Here is a 19291-nt window from a genome sequence, read left to right on the forward strand (position 1 = left end):
TAGATCTCTATACCATGTTTAAGGCTGAGGACCAATCGGTATGAGAGGGGGACACTGGAGTGGTGATCCTGCCACCCCTCTCCGTCAGCTTGAAAATCGTTCCTACGCCTTCCTTTATAGACGTTTTGCGTGGAGGTTCAGTCACATATTTGATTTTATTTGGATGAAATACGAAGATCGATTAGGATTTGTGCTTTATAAAATTTCTCCAATAATTTTGCATGAGCGCGTTTCTAAGATCATAGGCCACGCGGAGCCCGATTATTGCGCATGTTTCTGACCTCTACCAGCGCCTGATCGGGAAATTCCGGGTACACGGAAAACACGAGGTGGAACGTTTAACGTGTCAATGACCACACGCCGCCTGTCCTGCTTACTTTCTTCTACATCGCCTGCAACACATTTAACGGTAAATTAGCTTTGTTTGAACTAGTTTGTAACTAGCTCTGCTCCTGTACCCCCATAGTCACTGCTGTTTGCAACGGTATGTTGTTTGTCAGATTGCTTTTCCTGTTGGGCCAGGCCCTTTCGGTCAATTGAGAGCGAGATCATTTCAGGTCCGTGACGACCCAGCCACTAAACCGTCACCCTCGAGTCCCAAGTTGTAGGTATATACGCTCCTATCGGATCGTCGCTTGTCTGGTGGGGCAGCCATCAGCCCGTAATATGACTATACGATCAATGATGCGGAAAAGATTTCCTCTGCGGGGCTCATGTATCCCTTGAAGACCACCAAGTCCTAAATTCGGGTCTACTCGAGGAAACCAACGATACACGCTAGCTCGCAGGGACGTGGGTTTCAAAACGGTGAAGAGTGATGCACATGGGTTTAACGATGCCCCTGTCTGATATATAATGCTGTACGGTCGTAATATCCAGCTATTCGTCTGCTAGATCGTTAGCTCGATCACATCGCTGACCGCGAGTTAGCAAATCTAACCACCTGTCTGCCAAGGCGACACTATGAACATGAAACTGAACAGGCTGCAATCATACACCATTGAGATCATTCCCGTTGTTTTTGTCGAGCAAGGAGCTATCCCGCCCCCTGCCGGCCGCCCTCCGTCGAATAGCTATCGAACCACCAGATGGCAGGCTTGTGACAGTGCCCCTAGCGCCGCTATGACTGAGCAGTTCTAATTCCGGGAAAGTAAACCAGGATATAACCAGGTGTGCGAGGCGCCACCCTCGTCGATTGAGAGAAAGATCTACGGCGTCATGTTCCGTGGTCACACAACCCCCCAGCTGAGTACTTATGGAGGAGGGGATACAAAAGTGAAAGGGTGGGCTACAGTTGTTTGTTTATATGGTCGAAAAAAATCAACAAATTTGTGCTGTTATTGTGTGCATAGTGGTCGTCATATAGCCCTGGAAAATATTCGTTTGTTCAACCCGCCATAATCGTCGACTACCCGCATGCAAAAGGGGGGAGATATGTCGTGTCGCTCTTGAGCATTTCTAAGGAAAAAACAGCAGCGTAAAATACTAATGAGGGCTGAGTTTGAAAAAAGATCATAGGACAGAGATGATGACATTTATTTCTTTCTTCTTGCCAGAGCAATGCGATTCATGACATATGTACAGAAGTGCTACAATAAATGACCATACACATCACAATGAAAGCGTATAGAGCCGGCAGACACGCGCCGCCGCCACGTCCGGCACGCCCGGTAGTGGCCTGGCGGACGCGCTCCGCCGTACAGAACGGCCACACACACCAGTCTCATGAAAGACGTTCAGCGCATCGAGGCGCACAGCGATACAAGCGAGTTATCGGGGACAATTGATTCCACAAAAAGCACGGCACCGACAGTGAGCCGACCGGCGAACCGCCACTCGCGCGAGTCGCGACCACATTTGACAATGTTGACGTCAACCGTCACGCGTAACACCACAGCCACCAGTAAAACAAGACAATGCTCACCAAACCGTTTGGTCAATACTGTAACTATGTTATGTACAATTTTGCGATGATTTTGCAACTGGTATATCTCATCAAGTCTACTTAATCCTTTGCTTTTTATGTGTTAAATTCGCCATTTAATGCAAGGTCCTAGACTAAAACAACGAATGGGGTAAACAGGAACAACGAGGCAGCATGTACTTTTTTCTAAATCTCCCAAAGACAATCTGGAATATACGGGCTCTCCCGTCTAGGATGATCTCTCCATGCCTTATGTGCAAACATGAGACAGAATTTATGTAGTTTACCTATGTTCAACTGAATGCGTTATTCGGGACTGACTGTGCGCGCGGATCTCGCAGTTCACCACCTGAACAAGACTGCTACTTGCGAAATCAACAAGGATATGTCATTGAAAAACACAATGATAATGTGGACCCCAGCCATTCACGGCTGTTATCCATGAGCTGTCACTCACCCCATCCAGTCAAAGTACGCCATGGAACTAATGTGGAGAGTGAAATGATCATAATAAATACCCAATCAACTGAATCAGACAGCAGAACTTTTCAGCAGGATACAGTCATCCACTTAGTTACAACTGAACAGAAATGACGATGCAACCGACCGTAAATGCCCAGCGATGAAATTCACATCACCTACATGAGTTTGTACTAAAATTGTGTTTCTATCAAATAAACAAGGCATGCCGAGTAGTACTGGCGTACGGAGAAACATCTATTCGTCATATCGAATAACGCATTGGGACGGGGCTGATCAGAAGCCTGCGCTTCCGAGAGTGAAACTGAAACGGCTGGCCAGCGACGGCTCCTGCTCAGGTCACCTCCATGGGACCACAGCCCTTCCTCACATCGCTGGCCGAGACCGACGGTTCACTATGCCGCGAGTGGGGTTCACTGCCGGGGACACACAGACGGGGGGCCACAGTCAAACAGGGTGCAGGCCAGCCGCCTTGTCAGCACTGTTAAAGGGAGAGGTGCATCGGACCGCTAAGGAACCAACCGCACAACGAAGCCATAAGCCTCGTTTTTCAAATATTACGTCATTTTTGACGCAAGTAGAGCACGTGAAATTCTGAAGCTGGCTGTACTATTAGGGGCAAAATGTTAAGTTTTGGCAATAAATGGCATCTCGGATATTCGACATTTTTTATTGTTTGTATCAGTTTCGTGAAGTTGTAAAAGTATAGACCCTATTTACTAAAAAAAATACTGTTTTACCCTACTCTCCACATGCCCTTTTCGGAACCATAGGACGCACAGGATGGCGGTTGCAATCTCCGTAGCATTTCGCACCAAATTCGTCAACCAGAGACAAATATTTAACAAGATGGGCGTCCAAAGATCACAACTGAACCACTTACGTAAAAAGCAATCCTTAAAGTCAGAGTGTTACCATTTATGACCAACGGCGAAGAAGGCCCGTGCCCCAGCCCCAGTCGAGGTGAGGGATTAACGCTGCTATACCGACCTACTCGTTCGGTCCAAACCAGTTTTTGTTTAAATACAGTACTTTACGGTAATTTATGTTCACCGGATGACCGGGTTTGAGTCAGACACAGACACGTCTGTGCGTCGCTCACCTGCCGGCCAGGTGGCCGTTATCGGCCTTGTCGGTCATCAGCTCCATGGCGGGCGGCGTGTCTGCCAGCAGCACGGCGCTGCCCGCCGACGTGGTCGTCATGCCGCCGCTGCCGCCCAGCAGCGTCACCAGGCCAGAGGGCGCTGACGTCACCGGCGTGGGCCACACGCCGCCGTTCACCTCTGGCCGGCCACAGCCTGCGACCGGCAGCCGGGCGTCACAGGCGACCAGGGAAACACCAACCCGTGAACGAGAGGGAGCGCACCCGTGCACCACGATGTCTTCATTGATACGCCGACCAATGCAAACATGAAAGGTCAGGGACGGCAAGACGAAAACGGCTTAAAGCGATTTAACGCTGTATAACAAATCACAGCCAGAAACGCACTACGGCGCACAAGAATTGCAAATTTAAACGAATATGGGTAAGCTACAAGGCGAACGATCACTGCCATTGATCACGAGAGCTGCAAACTCACGTTCTGCACCCGAGAAGCCAGTCGTTCTGCCGGACGCGGGTCCCGCCGAGTCGGCAGGGGGTTCGGCGGCCGTCCAACTGCCCTCCTCGGCACCGTCCAGATCGGCGCCGTTCTGGGCACTGTCCATTAGCACACCGTCACTGTCCACTAGGTACGGGCTGATCAGGTTCGTCACCAGTTCACTGAATGTATCTGACGGCGCCAGCGAGAACGACGACAGGCCGAGCGTGTCGCCGGTCGGACTGGCCGGCGGCGAGCACACGTCCGCGGCCAACTCCGGGGTGGGCACCAGCCGGACGCTGGAGCTGGGCACCATGTGGACGCTGAGCGGCCGGCCCGGTGGGTGGGAGCTGCTCACAGAGCCGCTCGCGTCCAGCGGCGTGCCCTCGATCTGGTAACCGGACGGCAGGTGCTGGATGTAGTCCTCCACGTCCAGCTCCGAAACGGGGCTCGGCGGGGGCTCCTCCACGGGACAGAAGCGACGCCTGAAACACAAGCAACAGCATGACATGAATGGTAAGACGACTGGTGCCCTTTCCTTTTAACTTTTGTATTAAAAAAGATCCAGCCTAAAAAAGATCAGTTCAAGAAAAGATGGCCTCATTGTCATGAACTGATTGGAAAGTGCTCACGCAACATAAGCGGCCCAATATCATACACATCGCTTAGAAATGTCGCATTAACACTCTTAGGGAGCAAACATGTTTTATGATTAGACGCCCACGTACCAGGGTTTATTCAGGGTATAATTTCCAGAAGTTAGCTTGAAACGTTTTTACGCGACGAAACACATAAATAAGAGCTTACGCATGTTAAACTAAATATAAATGAGCTGTTTGATAATACTCACGAGAAGCTCTCCGTCCCCCTGCTGTCTGTTAGCACATCAAAGTCCAGTGACCGCCAGTAGTCGTCACCATTGGCGAACGTCCGGTCAATGATTACCCTGTGAAAGGCGACAAAAGAACGAACGATTTAGGATCGACTTCATCTGGGAGAAAATGAGACAGACAAGATATCTCTTCCTAACTTGGTTGCAAAAAGCTTGGAATGGAGAGAAGCAGCATCCTCAGCTCGTGCCGGCCTACTGAGCAGGCTGACACCTTGCGAGAGAGGGCCGCACCACACCCGAGACCGATAAGACCGTGCCGCCATCTACTGTGATACGCTGAACGTTCGGTCTGTCCGTATCGATGAGCCGGGCACGGACGAAATCACCGGTTGGTGGCTCTGTGGTGCTATGCATCATTTGGCTGACGGGCACACGGGCCTTTGGGTAGTGTGCGGCGTGAAACCCTACTTATAAATATGTAACTGTGCATTTTTATGCCGTATTGGAAGTACTCTGATGTGATTTAATTTGCATAGCGCGACCCATGGGCACGGACCGTTTGCACAGCTGGAGTTCATGATAACACGTTCCCATATTCCGACCAAGACAGTAAAACACTACCAGAAACCGAGTAGTCCACTCACCGGCCGCCCCTGCCGACTCTGTGCCGCACCAGCCCGAGGAAGTGCCGCCGGGGCCGCCGCAGCGATCCTAGCCGGTAGTGGCGCTTCCCGGCCGCGCCGCGGACAGACGGCGGCGGCTCCTGGCCAGCACCTCTGCCCTCCAGCCGCTCGGAGAGCGATGGCTGCAACACAGCCCCACGTTAACAAACGCAAACGCTGGCGGAACAACCACTGAAAAAGACGCACTTTGACACGCATGTTAGCACGGTACAGGGTGGCGTTCACACAACAAAGACTAAACAATCCGATTTGTGATAAACAAAATTAATATACGCTCTAAAAAAAAAAAAAATAATAATCACACTTCACGAGAAATATCACTCCCTTCACGTTCCGCTCATAAGTATAACTATTTATTAAGCTCGAGTCACACCGAACACCCGATATGAAGGGCGCCGTTGACTCACCGCCAGGTAGGAGCAGTTCCTTTTGCGGCGGAATGTGAACTCGCCGTCCGGGTCTTCGTCCTCGCCCTCCGAGACGGCGCTGGCCGCCGGCAGGTGCGCTGACAGACTGGACGGCAGCGGCGCCGCCTCTTCCTCGTCACTGGTCACCGTGTCGATGACCACGTCACTGACGTGAAGGTAGCCGCTGTTGGCGAGACCACGGGACCGGACGGTTTAGTCAGATCGACTACAAGGTAAAGTTCGACTACTACGTTCGACTATCGACTACCAGTAAAGTTCATGATGCTAAATAGAAGGGTTGCACTGACACACTTCAACGTAGAAACTGTTCAGCTGCATGCATTAAAAAAATAAGCATTGCGGCTTAACTTTAACGATTATATTTCTTTTTCACAAGCCACACACTCAAATGCACAATGACGTCATTATTTTGATAGCAATGTGTCACAAATTACTAACCTTGTGGACGGTCTTGCAGAGGGTATGATGTGTGAGCGACCGTGCTTTCTCTTCTTGTAAGCACGTTTCTCTTTTGGTGGAAGATCGTCCTGTAAAGCACACAACGCAGATGATTGATCTGAATGTTTCATTTACAGCCATGTGATTACCTATCTTTGGGCGCATTTCTGGAGGCACCTTTTCTAGAGTGGCAAGCAAAAGCATGGTATAAAACATTATTTACCACAAAAACAGCTTAGAATTTACGCAAAACTCACCTGCACGGTGCGGATTTTCACTTTGGTGGCCCACTGGTGTTGGTTGAGGTAGATGGACGAGTTGAATGCCGGGCGCGAGGTGACCGACTGCGCGGGCGGCGGCGGGGGCGGCGGCGGCGGCGGCGCCGGCGTCTGACACTGCGCGGACGACGCCGCCGCGCCGCCACCGCCCGGCGCCAGGCCGCTGCTCACCGACGAGGCCTTGTAAGCACTGACGTCGGTTAGCACCTGACCGCTGAAGTCGCCAATAGAGTACCTGCAATGACAAAAAGGTCCCAAAGTGAGCAAAACTTTTTTTCCTTTACATAGATTCTTCCATAAGAAATAAAGTAAGAACACACTGAAACCAAATGACAAAAATGCATAAATAAGAGCATACCGCTTTTCGAAGATTTCGACTGTTAGATGCAGATGCTCCTTTTTCATCTTCTCTCTGCGCTTAACCATTTCGAGGATGGTTACTGCACGACTGAGATCCCGGCGGAGTTTCAGCATTTTCTCATAAGAGGCCTCGTCATTTTTGCGGTTCTTCCTGGTTTGCATCTTTTCGACGCGTCGACGGAAAGCGATATACGGATTGTTGGTGTGTCCTGCACCAACCGTCTTTTCCGTCTTCACGGTCGGAATGAGCGGATATTGCTGTCGGCAAAAAGGTGGGTGCAGCATGGTCAATTGAGCGATCCGCTCACATAAAAGAAACGAATAAACAAAACAGGGAGAGAGGGTACGGCGGGCGATCAAAGAAACCTAGAAAGGCGAGATGGACACAATAATAAAAACCATGAAACAACGAGGGGTGCAAACTGGAAAAACAAACTGGAAGAATGAACAATGCAGATGACACAATAACAAGAACAAAAGAATAGGTCGAAAAAAGAGGCAGCAGAGATAAAAGATAATAACGCGTATAAAAATATAAAAACAGTTTCCCGGTGATGGAAATTACCGAAAAATGCCGTGGCTGCTTCAACGCCATATTCACTTCAACGTTTTTTTGGTTTTGTTTTTTGTCCCTATACCTGATTATCCTAAAGCAAGTTATCGCACCAACCCCTGAAGAGAAAGGCGTTTTGAACTTACCAGTCTGAGCCTCTTATTAAGCCAATAATCATAGACGGCCACTATGAGATCGTCATCCTCCTTGAGAAGCAGCTTGGCTTCCTTCAGCGTGATCACCTGTTGGCCAGAGCCCTTCTCCAGACGGTCCATCATCTCTTCAAACTGTGGAACATGCCAGCCAACAGTTACCATCCCTGATATTCCATTGGCGTAATGTTCGTGATTCATCCGACAATTAAAAAGCCTTCTGTGGTCTCTTAGTACCTTCGTATCAGAAAAGCCCAGCCCTTAATTTCGGCTAATGCTTCTATACAGTAGCCAACAGCATTTTGACACGAATTGCCGTCCATTGGCAATACATACCTGGTCGTATGTAAGAGAGACGTCCATCTTTTTTACTTGCGCATTGATCCACATTTCGTCATCCGAGTCCAAATCGTATTCGGGAACGTCATTATCAAAGGCATAAGCTGAAAACAAGTTTATCATCATCCACAAAGAATTGGCTAAGTCATCAGAACATCACAAACCAACCACGCTGCAATAAAACAAAACGAAAATCAGGCATGAAAAAATGTTACGGAGAGCATCGAGCATCAATTCGAAAGATCTAAAATTATCCAAGACGCTTCTTTCTATACGTCTTCCTTTCAATCACTCAGCTACAAACAATTGTGACCCAATCACGCTTTAGCTGAGCCGTGGAGGACGCATTCCCCAATGGCTTTTGTAATTAAAGAATAAAAAACATAAACGTCGCTTAGCTCCACATACATTCTTTGCACATTCGTCACATAATTAGCCCCAGGTGAATAAAATCAGGTCATGCAGGTAATCGGCTAACGTTTTCAGTCCTTCCTGGGTTTCCATCCGTTATCGGTCATCAACTGCACTTCACTTTATGGATTACCAATTTCTTCAGGCATATCAGATGCACTGCAATGCACTGGTTGATAGAGACTAGAATTCAATACTTACACTGGTAGTGAATGTACTGTTTGGGTACTTTGTTGTTATGCGGGTAGAGAAGATTCAGTCTGTCGCCGTCCCCGAGCTCCTCCAGCCCAAACACCTCTGGTGTTGGGATCACTTTCCCAGCGCTTATCGCCTCTTGTAAGTGGCGTTCCTGTAAAGGACAAAATGAGGTTGAGATCCAGCATGCAAGCACGCCAGATTCCAAAGTCCAAACAAGGTTTCAATGACTCGAAGCTATTCAAAACCGCGAACTGCGGGGCATTTGAACATCCCCTTGCGGTTTTTCGCGGGTATCTATAAAAAAAACGGCGGCGCCAGCCACCATTCTCGACACGCCTCCACATGCATCTTTTCAGCACATGTGAAAATTTCAGACCCAGGTCTTTCAAGGTCAGGTCAACAGGTCACATCAAGTGACCTCACCACTCACCAGAAAAAAAATATATAATGCTCGTCATCATGTAGGCTCATCTATCGATACGTCCGTGTGCCAAACAGTTTCCAACGGTATGTCTTTTGGCCAACTAGAGTTGATATGAATCGATTGTCGATCAGTCCGTAGCTAGCAAATAAAATTGTATACACAATTTTTCCATATAACAAGTTTGGTGGCCTTGTGAAGTAACGCTCGCCTGAAGTAACGCTGAAGTAACGTTCAGCATTGCTTGTTGCGAAAGGCATCATGAATTCACGACACGATTGTGACCGCGGCCGATTCATCAGTTATACATTAGTCAAACGTTTGATGCACTGAGGTAGATAGTGCTAAGGGGTTTTCCGGGGTGCTGACTGCTGATCACGAATATCGTGTTAGTTTTGATCACAGATGATGTCGTTAAGCGTTTAGACGAGGTCGGGTCAGGTCAGGTCAGGTCAGGTCAGGTCAGGTCAGGTCAACCGGTAGGGGTCGTGACGGGTATTCGTAGTACCTGTCATCCGCCTCTGACAGAGCCGGAACATGTTACGAAGGCACCAAAACTACTTCGTAAATGCAGGGCTGCGGAGTCGGAGTCGGAGTCGGAGTCGGAGTCGGTCGGAGTCGACAGTTGTGACCGGAGTCGGAGTCGGAGTCGGAGTCGATTTTAGAAATCCGAGCCGGAGTCGGAGTCGGAGTCACCGAAAATCTGTCGACTCCGCAGCCCTGCTAGGTCTGCGGAGTCGGAGTCGGGAGTTGGAGTCGGTCGGAGTCGACAATTCTTCCCGGAGTCGGAGTCGGAGTCGGAGCTGGTTTTTGAAAGCCGGAGTCGGAGTCGGAGTCGGAGTCGACGAAAATCCATCGACTCCGCAGCCCTGCGTAAATGTTCAAATGGTTGCTAAATTCGAATTCAGCTCCAAAAAGTAGCATAGAAACATGTAAAACTCGAAAAAGTGAACCGAGGTCACCAAAGGTCAATGACCTTTCAGGTGACCTTGACACCCACCCTAATGCATGGGAGCAACATCAAATCACATGTTTGAACGTTTGAAACCACGAAAAGCTTGCAAACGTGCGGCTAACGCGAGCCGACATACGCCAAATCGCGATTTCGGCCAAACATGGTCACAGAAAAGAGGTCACAGGTCAAAGGTCATTGGGGTCAGGGTCATGAAATTTCCAGGGTAGGTGAAGATGTAACATTGATCAATGCGAGGGTACTGACAGTTTCGTCGCGATCGGCCGCTTTTTACGCGAGTTATTCGCGAAAAACCTTAGGGGGGTTGCATCAACGCCCCCCCCCCCCCTGTGCCGGCGAGGGTTAAAATTTCATGACCCTGACCGAAATGACCTTTGACCTGTGACCTCTTTTCCGAGACCATGTTTGGCCGGAATCGAGATTCGGCGTAGGTATGTCGGTTCGCATTAGCCGCGCGGTTGCAACCTTTTCGTGGTTTCAAACGTTCAAACATGTGATTTGATGTTGCTCCCACGCATTAGGGTGGATGTCAAGGTCACCTGAAGAAGGTCAGGTCAGGTTATTGACCTTTGGTGACCTCGGTTCACTTTTTCGAGTTTTACATGTTTCTAGGCTAGCTTTTGGAGCTGAATTCGAATTTAACAACCATTTGAACATTTACGCAGTAGTTTTGGTGCCTTCGTAACATGTTAAGAAGCTGTCAGAGGCAGTTGACACGTACTACGAATACCCGTCGCGACCCCTACCGGTTGACCTGACCTGACCCGACCTGGTCTAAATGATTAAAGACATCATCTGTGATCAAAACTAACACGATATTCGTGATCAGCACCCCGAAAAAAACCACAGCAGCCACACATTACGACTTTCTAACAGGTTCCGATTTTCCCGAATTTTGGGACATTGACCTGACCTGGAAGGTCAACCGATGACCTAGGACCTTAAAATTGGGTAGCATCGGCTTCCTCTCGTGACGGGCAACACGCTCGTTTTTCCGCGAAGCTCTAGCTCGATCAGGGGCCAAAAGCGATGGGGATCATACCATTCCCCCCCCCCCCCGTCTTTCCGTCGAAGGACGCAAAATGGCCTGTGCCGGCGAGGGTTAAAGAAAATTACGAAAGGGAAATTTTTTGAAAAATTTCTACGGATTAATTCCACCAATGACACATGAGTAGAGGCTATAATTATTTCATTCACTTTTGTCAGATATCGTAGGTGGGGACGGCCAAATTATACTGCCGGCCAAATCGCCCCATCCTTCCCTTCATTATAAGCCAATAGGAAAAAAATTAAATTTTAGATACTTCTTTTGGATGAAAGTCATATTAAGCACGGTCAAACATCGAGGTGTAGGTAAACATGGCACATAGAATCGGAAAATATCGTCCGTGACGCCTCGTCATGCCCCTGAAGTCATCTCAGGTGATGAAAGGTCTCCCAACGACAGTAACTTTTGATGGAGACATGCCAGATCGATGAAAATCGCTTAGATGTGTTCAGCTCAACAATACAGCTCAACAGCAATGCATGACCTTTCCGGTCCGGTCATGACCTTGACCTAAATCAAACTTTAAAAACGAACTTTTAAAGTCAACTTATAGTTCATGCGACACGTCGTGGCGAGAGGAACACGATGTCGGTATAATTAGTGTCGTGCTAGTTTCGATTCAGAGGCTTTTGCAGAAAAACGTTTTCCGAGAAAACGTCAATCGTTTTCCGAACACGTCAATCGTCTTCCACGAAAACGTCAATTTTGACAGTTCTTGCGCTCTGGACTGGAGGCTAAGCCGTTAACCTTCCTTCAAATCTGAGATCACTAAGTATTCATAAAGAGCGGAAAGAGCGCTACCGAATGCGCTTTTCTGCAGCGCCGTACCTCCATCTGTTCCAGAGTTATGCGCCGCTTTGTCGATAACTGCCGAAATCGGCGAAGTTTGACCTCCGATGGCCTCTGCTGACCTGACCTCTGACCTGACCACAAAATGACCGAAATAGTTTATATTTTTGTACTTTTTATTTCGACGCCGCCTACCACGCATCGTTAAGTGGCTCAGGAGCCGGGCTGGAAGGAGGGGTTCAAACACACCCCCCCCCCCCGCAGGACGTGGAAATCCAAGACTCCCAGCATGCAAAGCAACCTCTTTGAACCCAGTAATGCCAGGGCTACTTCCGCATCCACGCTCGGCAGGGTCGGATCCTAGGATTCGACCCCCCCCCCCCTGCCCCCGCTATCTCGAGACCCAGTGGTCGCATCCAGCCACAGCTCGGAACCTAACTACTGCGTGATTGACCTAACCTCAGAAATAACATCAAACAATTATAGTCTGTTTTCATTCAAAAGGTGTTTGGCTCCAAGTTCATTTTCGAAGTTCTCACTAGGAGTTTTGGCAACTTCAACGTCTGGCTAAGAATTTCTTACGGTAAAAATGTTCGATTTTTAATTGTGCTTGGTAAATACATGGAAATTGTGTCTTCAAAAATAAGCATACTATTATGACGTAACTCGTGGCAGCTGGCACAGAATGTCCTTACGAAAGCACAAATTACCAACCAATGCCGGGAAAACCATAGAGATCTTATATGCTTTCCCGACTCGCTAACTCAATTTGATGGGGAGTTATTGATGAAAAACTCTAATGACCCAAGTATATATGTAACTGCAATGAAAACCGTAAGCCTCATGCTAATAATTATATTCAAAATAGGGCCAAGAAAATAAGACATGTTGGCCAAACTGACAAAATGACTTTTGTCAAACCGTCTTACGGTTTTCATTGCAGTTATATAGGTATGTAATCATGAGCCTCAAAACCGCGCTTTCTTTAATCAATGACCCAAGTGACCATAAATGACGCCACGCAATGTCAACAATGCAAAAGTGAAGCATCGGACCTTGCAAGGCGTGCAAGAAATCACTATTCCATGTGCTGGAGACAGTTTGAGATAGTTCTCGGCGCTAACATAGCAGTTTTCATTTTTCCCCATTGACTTATACCTAATGGTGAGGTCACGTGGCCGATCTGACCTCATGTGATTTTTTGGGGAAAATCCGAGATATATGTACAAGTTGTGAGAGCTCTGGATGATACTACATCCTGTAAGTTTCATCTCCCTGTGAAAGTTCCTCTGGCACTGACGGCGTTGCGAAGTTGCGACATCTGAGGACTGTGCAGAGGTTCACTTATGACGTCACAGGTCAATGACCTGACCTGAAAATGCGGTTGGTGTCACAAGATGCGGCTTGGATCAAAGGTCAAGTATGCCAAGTTTCAGCTCTCTATCGCCTTCGTGTTCGGAGCTATCGTGAAAAACCCTATAGGGAGGCGGCACCCGCCCCCCCCCCCCCCGTCGGACGGCGAGGGTTAATGATACATGCAGTACCTGATACGAGCATAAGGTTAAAACATACCTAATTTCATTTCAATTATAACGCTCGAAAGCGTCACAGCTAGACAAAAAAGAAAAACTGTACTTAAAAATAAGCGGATGTGAACACAATCTCCTTGACCGAATCCTTACAAAATGCAAGTCACGGGCCATGGCACCCCAGAAAACCTTGCTTAAAAAGACCCACTGAATCGCCACGAAATCAAGTGCTTTAACATAGGCGTGTCATCTCTATGTATATAAGATCTCTATGGGGAAAACTTCATTTTTCACTATTACTGACGACCGAATCTATTAAGTGGTTCTGTCAATGGTACCTACTACCTATGTCCCTACATTACAAGCTCCACAGAATGCAATGCAAGCTCCACAGAATGACATTACCTGTGTTCTAATAGCTATCTGCCAAACGCACCTATGGAGATTATCGGGGAGAAATCACGTTAGAATTAGGCGACGTTCGATTTTCTCAGGTTAGGTTTTTGCCCGTTTCGCTGTTTAAAACGCGTGCTTAGTTGAAAACATACTTGGAGCTGAAAACGTACCTTAAGAATAAAAACAGACTATAGTAAGTAGTAACATCAATAGGTCGGCACTGCCTCTTCTTCCGGGCCGAACCGAAATGCCGTAGCAATATTCATAAGGGAGAAAAGGACTATAACACTTGAGTGTAATTGACCGAATTATTTCCTCAACATAAGTGGTTCGTTCCTCCGTTACAACTTAAACCACCCCCCACCCCCCCCCCCCCTGCTCAGTTACCTACTTTCGAATTTATCCGGGCAGATTGGTCAGGCAAATCAATAAGTTTTTGTTGTGGGCAGCAATTTGTGCCTTCCCTTGGGTTTATCCGAGCATACTCCGTGCAATACCGCTGTTTTTCCATTAGCAATTTAAGCCGCCGATCGCGGGACACGACACGTCCCCGGTCCAACAGCCAGAATCTCGTCCCAGCCCGCCAGTTCCGGAGCTTGTCGACCGTCGAAGCCCATCAGTATCCTCAGCCTGCCTGTCGTTTTCCACAACCAGCTGGTCCCTCCCCCTTGTTCCAAGCAGCTGGTCCTTTGCCCCAGTCCAACTGGTGCTGTTAAGTGTGTAAACCCACTGAAAGGCTTCTGTTTGGGTGAATTTGGTGGCCTGCTTTTCAGTGAAATTGGTTTGTGGTTTGCTATTTTGGTGATTCAATTGGTGGCCTGCTGTCTCAGCTGGTTTAGTTAGCATCTGTCTCAGTCTCCAACATGTGTAAAATAAACATCCTAGTGCCTGTCAGGTGAGGGCTGCTAGTATAACTATTCTATTTTACTACTGATGTTCAGGTCACCTACTGTGATGAAGCACCAGCACCCTAAGGAATTCCCTCCTGAGGCCTGCACTTAGGCACTTACAGTAGGCACTACATAATGACCATAATAGCTCCTGGCTACCTGAAGTACCTATCTTGATCCCACCTGATGGTCAAAATAAATATAATGGTCATGTAACTTATTTAGTATTAACACTGGGAGTGGGGACATTTATTTAACAATACCCCACATTTTAGCAACAGCAAGACCAATTAAGGATGAATCGCTACAATTGCAATGCCAAGTTTACACAATATTCAGATCACCGCTTAAAGTATGGTCAGACTAGGAGCTCGATAAAGCGAGAGTACTATGGGCCAAATAGATCAATTAACGTACATTGTGTGCATGTAACGTGATATCAATTTACAAGTGTGCACCACCTGCCTGAAGTGTGCACAGCCACATACACAGGTGATTTACCTTTTCATTCAAATTCTGTTCCAGCACATTCTCATTTATTTCAACATACAAACATTCTATCCAGTTTCACCAATTGTTGCAGTATGGTGGGTATGGTGTTCCAGCTGCCACAATTCAATGTGATGCATGCACAGCATTGCAACCTTCAACACAACATGGCGGACGAGTGTACTCACCGATTCCTCCTCTTTTTCCATTCCAGACGGCATCTGAGGCACCGCCCGATTTATGGAGAGGTACTCAGGAAGATCAGGAAGCTCTTCTGACAAATAAATAGGCATGGGCTTGGAGGCATCGAGTGCCCTAGCCCTAAACGAGAGCTTACTCATAGCAAGCGTTCCCTGAGCACCCGTCAATCGTCCATAGCATATATCAGCTCACACGGCCGACACCGCGAAATAGCGAGCGCCACGCTCACCATTTCAAGCACCTTGGTTCAGAAAACACATAATGCAGAATTGTAAAGCGCAGGAACAAGCACAATTGTAAAAACTCAGTCGCTGGGCAGCACAGTCTCAAGTTTTCGCGTTCACAAAATGGCGGATTTTTCAGCCAAAACAGCAGAATCGGAGCCATATTTTGATAGTGCTGCCACCTACAATGATAGTTCTTCAGCTACTTTGTTGATTGTTCTCTAAATATTGGTGAATTTTTGCCTTTGTTAAAATATTCATAATCAACGTATATTTTCAACTCGTTCCTTTAACATACGGCTTGCTTTTATCCTTCAAACTGACCTAAATATATTATTTTTATGCCTCTCAGTAAATCGGTAAAGGTGACTTCTGTTACAAAATCAAGAACGCTTTGAACTTCAAATGATTCTTATTTCCCGTCATATTTTGCAAGTAGGTATTTACTATTGATGTCAATTACGGAAAATCGGAATACCGATACCAAACCAAATACCAACCAAAACCACAGGAAAATACCGAAACCAAACCAACTTGGGAAAATGGGGGAAATACCAACTTTTTGCCGATTTCTTAGCCTCTTATACATTAGTGAGGGTTTATGATACCTACAAAATACCAAACACATTACGATTGAAATACCCAGCCAACAATTTTGCTCCGGGCCCAAGCAGGCTCAAGTGCGGATTGCCCGAGATTTTTAGTCGGGCTAAAGTCGGCTAAGGCTTGGGCTAAAGTCGGCGTATGACACAAAAACGCCGACTAAAGCCCATGCTCTGCCGGAGGTATGCCCGCTCTGCGAGCTCCGGACAGCCGTAGTTTAGCCCTAGTTCAGCGACGATTGGCGTTAGCCCGATTTAAGCCCGAGCAGTGAATCCATTTATATAATGGAGATTACTCTGGGCCCGAACGGGCTGAACTCCGGCAAGCCCACTCTGTGTGCCCTGTCTATCCCGACTTAAGCCATAGAAGTGAATGGGGTTTATACATTGCAAACTGCTGTGGCTTTGCTCGGGTTCGGCTCGAGTGACGGCTCCTGTTTTCTCAAGTCTCGACTTGACTTCATCTTGCTTTTGCTTCACACTGGATCAAGTAGCAAGGAGCAGCCAATGCACTTTCAGCAGGTTGTGCGGTTTCAATGCATATTTAAAATTGTTACGGTCACTCATATGCTCTGTTACCCGGTCATCGAGCATTGCGAAAGGAAAGTAGTGGTTGACTTTGATTGAATGTATATTTCAAACGACTACAGACACGTCAAATCAAACACAAATGCATGAAACAGTGGACTGCAAACTGCAGCAATAATATGGCATGAGTCATGAAAAAGCGCCATCAAAACTATAAAACAATCACAAGCCCCCCGCTTGCCTCCGTCCCCGTTCATAATACTTGGTTGAACACTCAACCAAAAGCATAAAGTAAGGACAGCAAGTACCTAATCGCTCATAGGCGGCGGAACGGGGAGGGCACCGGGGCACCGTGCCCCCCTTTGATTTTGGCATTTTAACATTAGCCCTATGGGCATTGCATGGAAAGAATGGGACCAAAAGTCGGCAGTGCCCCCCTTAATTGAAGGTGTTCCGCCGCCTGCTCATAAGACATAAAGCAATTAGCAAATAATCGTTTAAAGGGACTATCCCACCTTCTAAAATGTTGTTAAAACCAGTTAAATTGTGCCCGACTTTATAGATTGGATGACCAGGAACACGGTTCTGGCATTTATTTTTCATTAAACATCTTAGGCTTCCCATATTCCAAACACAAACTTTCAAATATGTGACGTCACAGCCCAAAATTACCTGCTTCCCCAGGCCACATTACTGTCATAAAGCTGATTCTTTTTACTCTGTAGGCACCACAACAAAGTTCAGACCAAGTTTTAAGCGATTTTTCAACGAACAAACCCATTTAAATCAGAATGACTAAACGAGGTGACGTCACACTAACGGTCGCTCCATGTTGAAGATAGGGCCTTGCGCAAGGCCCATTTTCAAATGAAGGGAACGAATTTCTTCAACACCAAGAGGCCGCGTGGGTTGCAACCTAGATAGATAGTGGTTTCTGAACCTCGCCGCAAACTTGGCTATCTCAACTCAAACCCCATGTACTAAAGGTGGGATAGTCCCTTTAATTGTTGCATGTATGTATGATATTGTGAGAAATATCGCTTCCGTCTGCGGCTAATCGGCGGGCACGCAATGCATCGAAAACACATTATTTCCAGCGCCCCGTCAGTCGGCCCGGAGACTAAGGCCGACCAACCGGCGGCGGCCCGCTCGGTTCCTATCTCGCTGACCTCCACCGTTTGCACCACAACAAAAACACTCGACGAGGGTTAAGCACGTAGTGGTAGACAGGGAACGTGAAAAACTGAATGTAGGATGATCAGTTAACAACTGATAATGAGCTGACGCCTTTATGCAAGACCGGTGTAAAAACGCACACACCAAGGGCAAACGACTGTCGGAGAGGTATAAAACGGGCGCCAGACGCAGCAGCGAAACACTCACACAATCCACACCACACTCAACAACATCCACTCTCCAACACTACCCTCAACATGCACACGTAAGTATAAGAGAACGGGCGGTCTGCCCCAGCCAGCTCTCGGGGACCTGCGCTGCACTATGGGGACGAAGGTAACTGACCTTCCTTTTTCAGAAAGTCCGTCGGACACGGACTTTGCTAAATATCCGGTACGTGGATGTACTGTTATGGTATATCGTTTTCGGCTTGTCATTTGGTTATCCCTTTCGGCCCTTTTTCGACGACTGCACACAAATGTCCGGTCTATTTGGCTAACTTATGTTTCAGCCTGCCTGCTGTCGTGGAGCTGACGAGAAAGGCCATTGGCACGACTTGGCAGTTGCAGGCAGTTCTTTCGGCACTCTTCCGGCTTCTTCTACATCAGCCTGCTCGAGTGCGACAGCAACTCTTGCAGGACTGATTTTCGGACTGCTTTCGGATCTTCATTATCGGCCTGCCCGATTGCCTCGGGAACTCGTGCAGGACTGATTTTCGGCCTTGTTTGATCGCTTCTTCATTGATTCGGTTTCAGCATCACCTTTCGGCTAATTGCAATATATCTACTTTTAACTCTTGTTCACGTCTGTTGGATGATGGGACGGATGGCGTTGGAAGAGGAGGAAACTCACACCCATATATCGATCTTGTTTTCATTGCAGTAATACCCCTAGACAGCACATAGAGTAAAACATTGAAGATAATAATCCCCTAGACAACAGATAAGTAATTAGGATGCAATGTAGGCTATGCAAAGGGACCAACTTAAATCACAATATTGTATGATGTATTGATCACCAACAGGTAAAAACCCAATGACAGGTGAAGTCAGCGCATGCATATAAATACCTACAATGACATGAATACGCAGTCATCACAGGATACACATGGATACAATACTAAGTGACACAAGCTAAAGGTAAGTGCAGACTTCCAAAGTTGACGAAAATTTTGCTGCTTCCCTCTTCAACTTTCCCATTGGGTCTGTAAATATGTCCACTGAGGGATTCCAGGCGATAAGTTCGTTTACGACACGCGGGACACGTACAAAAGAAGGAACTTCACTCTGCAGAATGGGAGCTTTGGAGGCTGGCTCCTCCACACACACACATCTGCAGTAGGTGGTCGGCCAGCTTTCGGCGCATTTTC

At 47.6% G+C, this 19291-nt stretch overlaps 1 protein-coding gene and 1 long non-coding RNA gene across 4 annotated transcripts; one reads left to right on the forward strand and one right to left on the reverse strand.

Moving 5' to 3' along the window:
* Positions 1-1520: 1520 nt before the first annotated feature.
* LOC122386845 (enhancer of polycomb homolog 1-like) lies at positions 1521-15808 on the reverse strand. 3 transcript variants are annotated; one of them, XM_043376506.1, is made up of 14 exons: positions 15380-15771; positions 8660-8807; positions 8045-8151; positions 7703-7843; positions 7002-7261; positions 6799-6878; positions 6623-6735; positions 6366-6454; positions 5907-6090; positions 5461-5621; positions 4835-4930; positions 3985-4469; positions 3507-3702; positions 1521-2820 (listed from the first exon to the last, which is right to left on the reverse strand). In XM_043376506.1, exons 1-14 carry the CDS (start codon positions 15530-15532, stop codon positions 2739-2741), a joined length of 2295 nt encoding a protein of 764 aa, XP_043232441.1. In that variant the 5' UTR covers positions 15533-15771; the 3' UTR covers positions 1521-2738. The 3 variants fall into 3 exon arrangements, with proteins under 3 accessions (XP_043232441.1, XP_043232442.1, XP_043232443.1); XM_043376507.1 differs by having other exon boundaries at positions 6623-6878; positions 15380-15808; XM_043376508.1 differs by having other exon boundaries at positions 6623-6878; positions 15697-15714.
* Positions 15809-18121: 2313 nt separating this feature from the next.
* LOC122386846 lies at positions 18122-18720 on the forward strand. Its single transcript, XR_006257439.1, has 2 exons — positions 18122-18187; positions 18434-18720. It is a non-coding gene; the product is annotated as an uncharacterized LOC122386846 (long non-coding RNA).
* The last annotated feature ends 571 nt before the right edge of the window (positions 18721-19291 follow it).

The sequence above is a fragment of the Amphibalanus amphitrite genome, unplaced genomic scaffold, assembly GCF_019059575.1.
Source record: "Amphibalanus amphitrite isolate SeventyFive unplaced genomic scaffold, NRLGWU_Aamphi_draft 000264F_arrow, whole genome shotgun sequence".
NCBI lineage: Eukaryota > Metazoa > Arthropoda > Thecostraca > Balanomorpha > Balanidae > Amphibalanus > Amphibalanus amphitrite.

Coding starts and splice junctions, on each gene's coding strand:
- LOC122386845 (XM_043376507.1), bottom strand. CDS start 15,532: ATGAGTAAGCTCTCGTTTAGGGCTAGGGCACTCGATGCCTCCAAGCCC. Junction 8,808..15,379: donor TGGAAAAAGAGGAGGAATCG/GTGAGTACACTC, acceptor TGTCCTTTACAG/GAACGCCACTTACAAGAGGC. Junction 7,844..8,044: donor TCTCTCTTACATACGACCAG/GTATGTATTGCC, acceptor CATGTTCCACAG/TTTGAAGAGATGATGGACCG.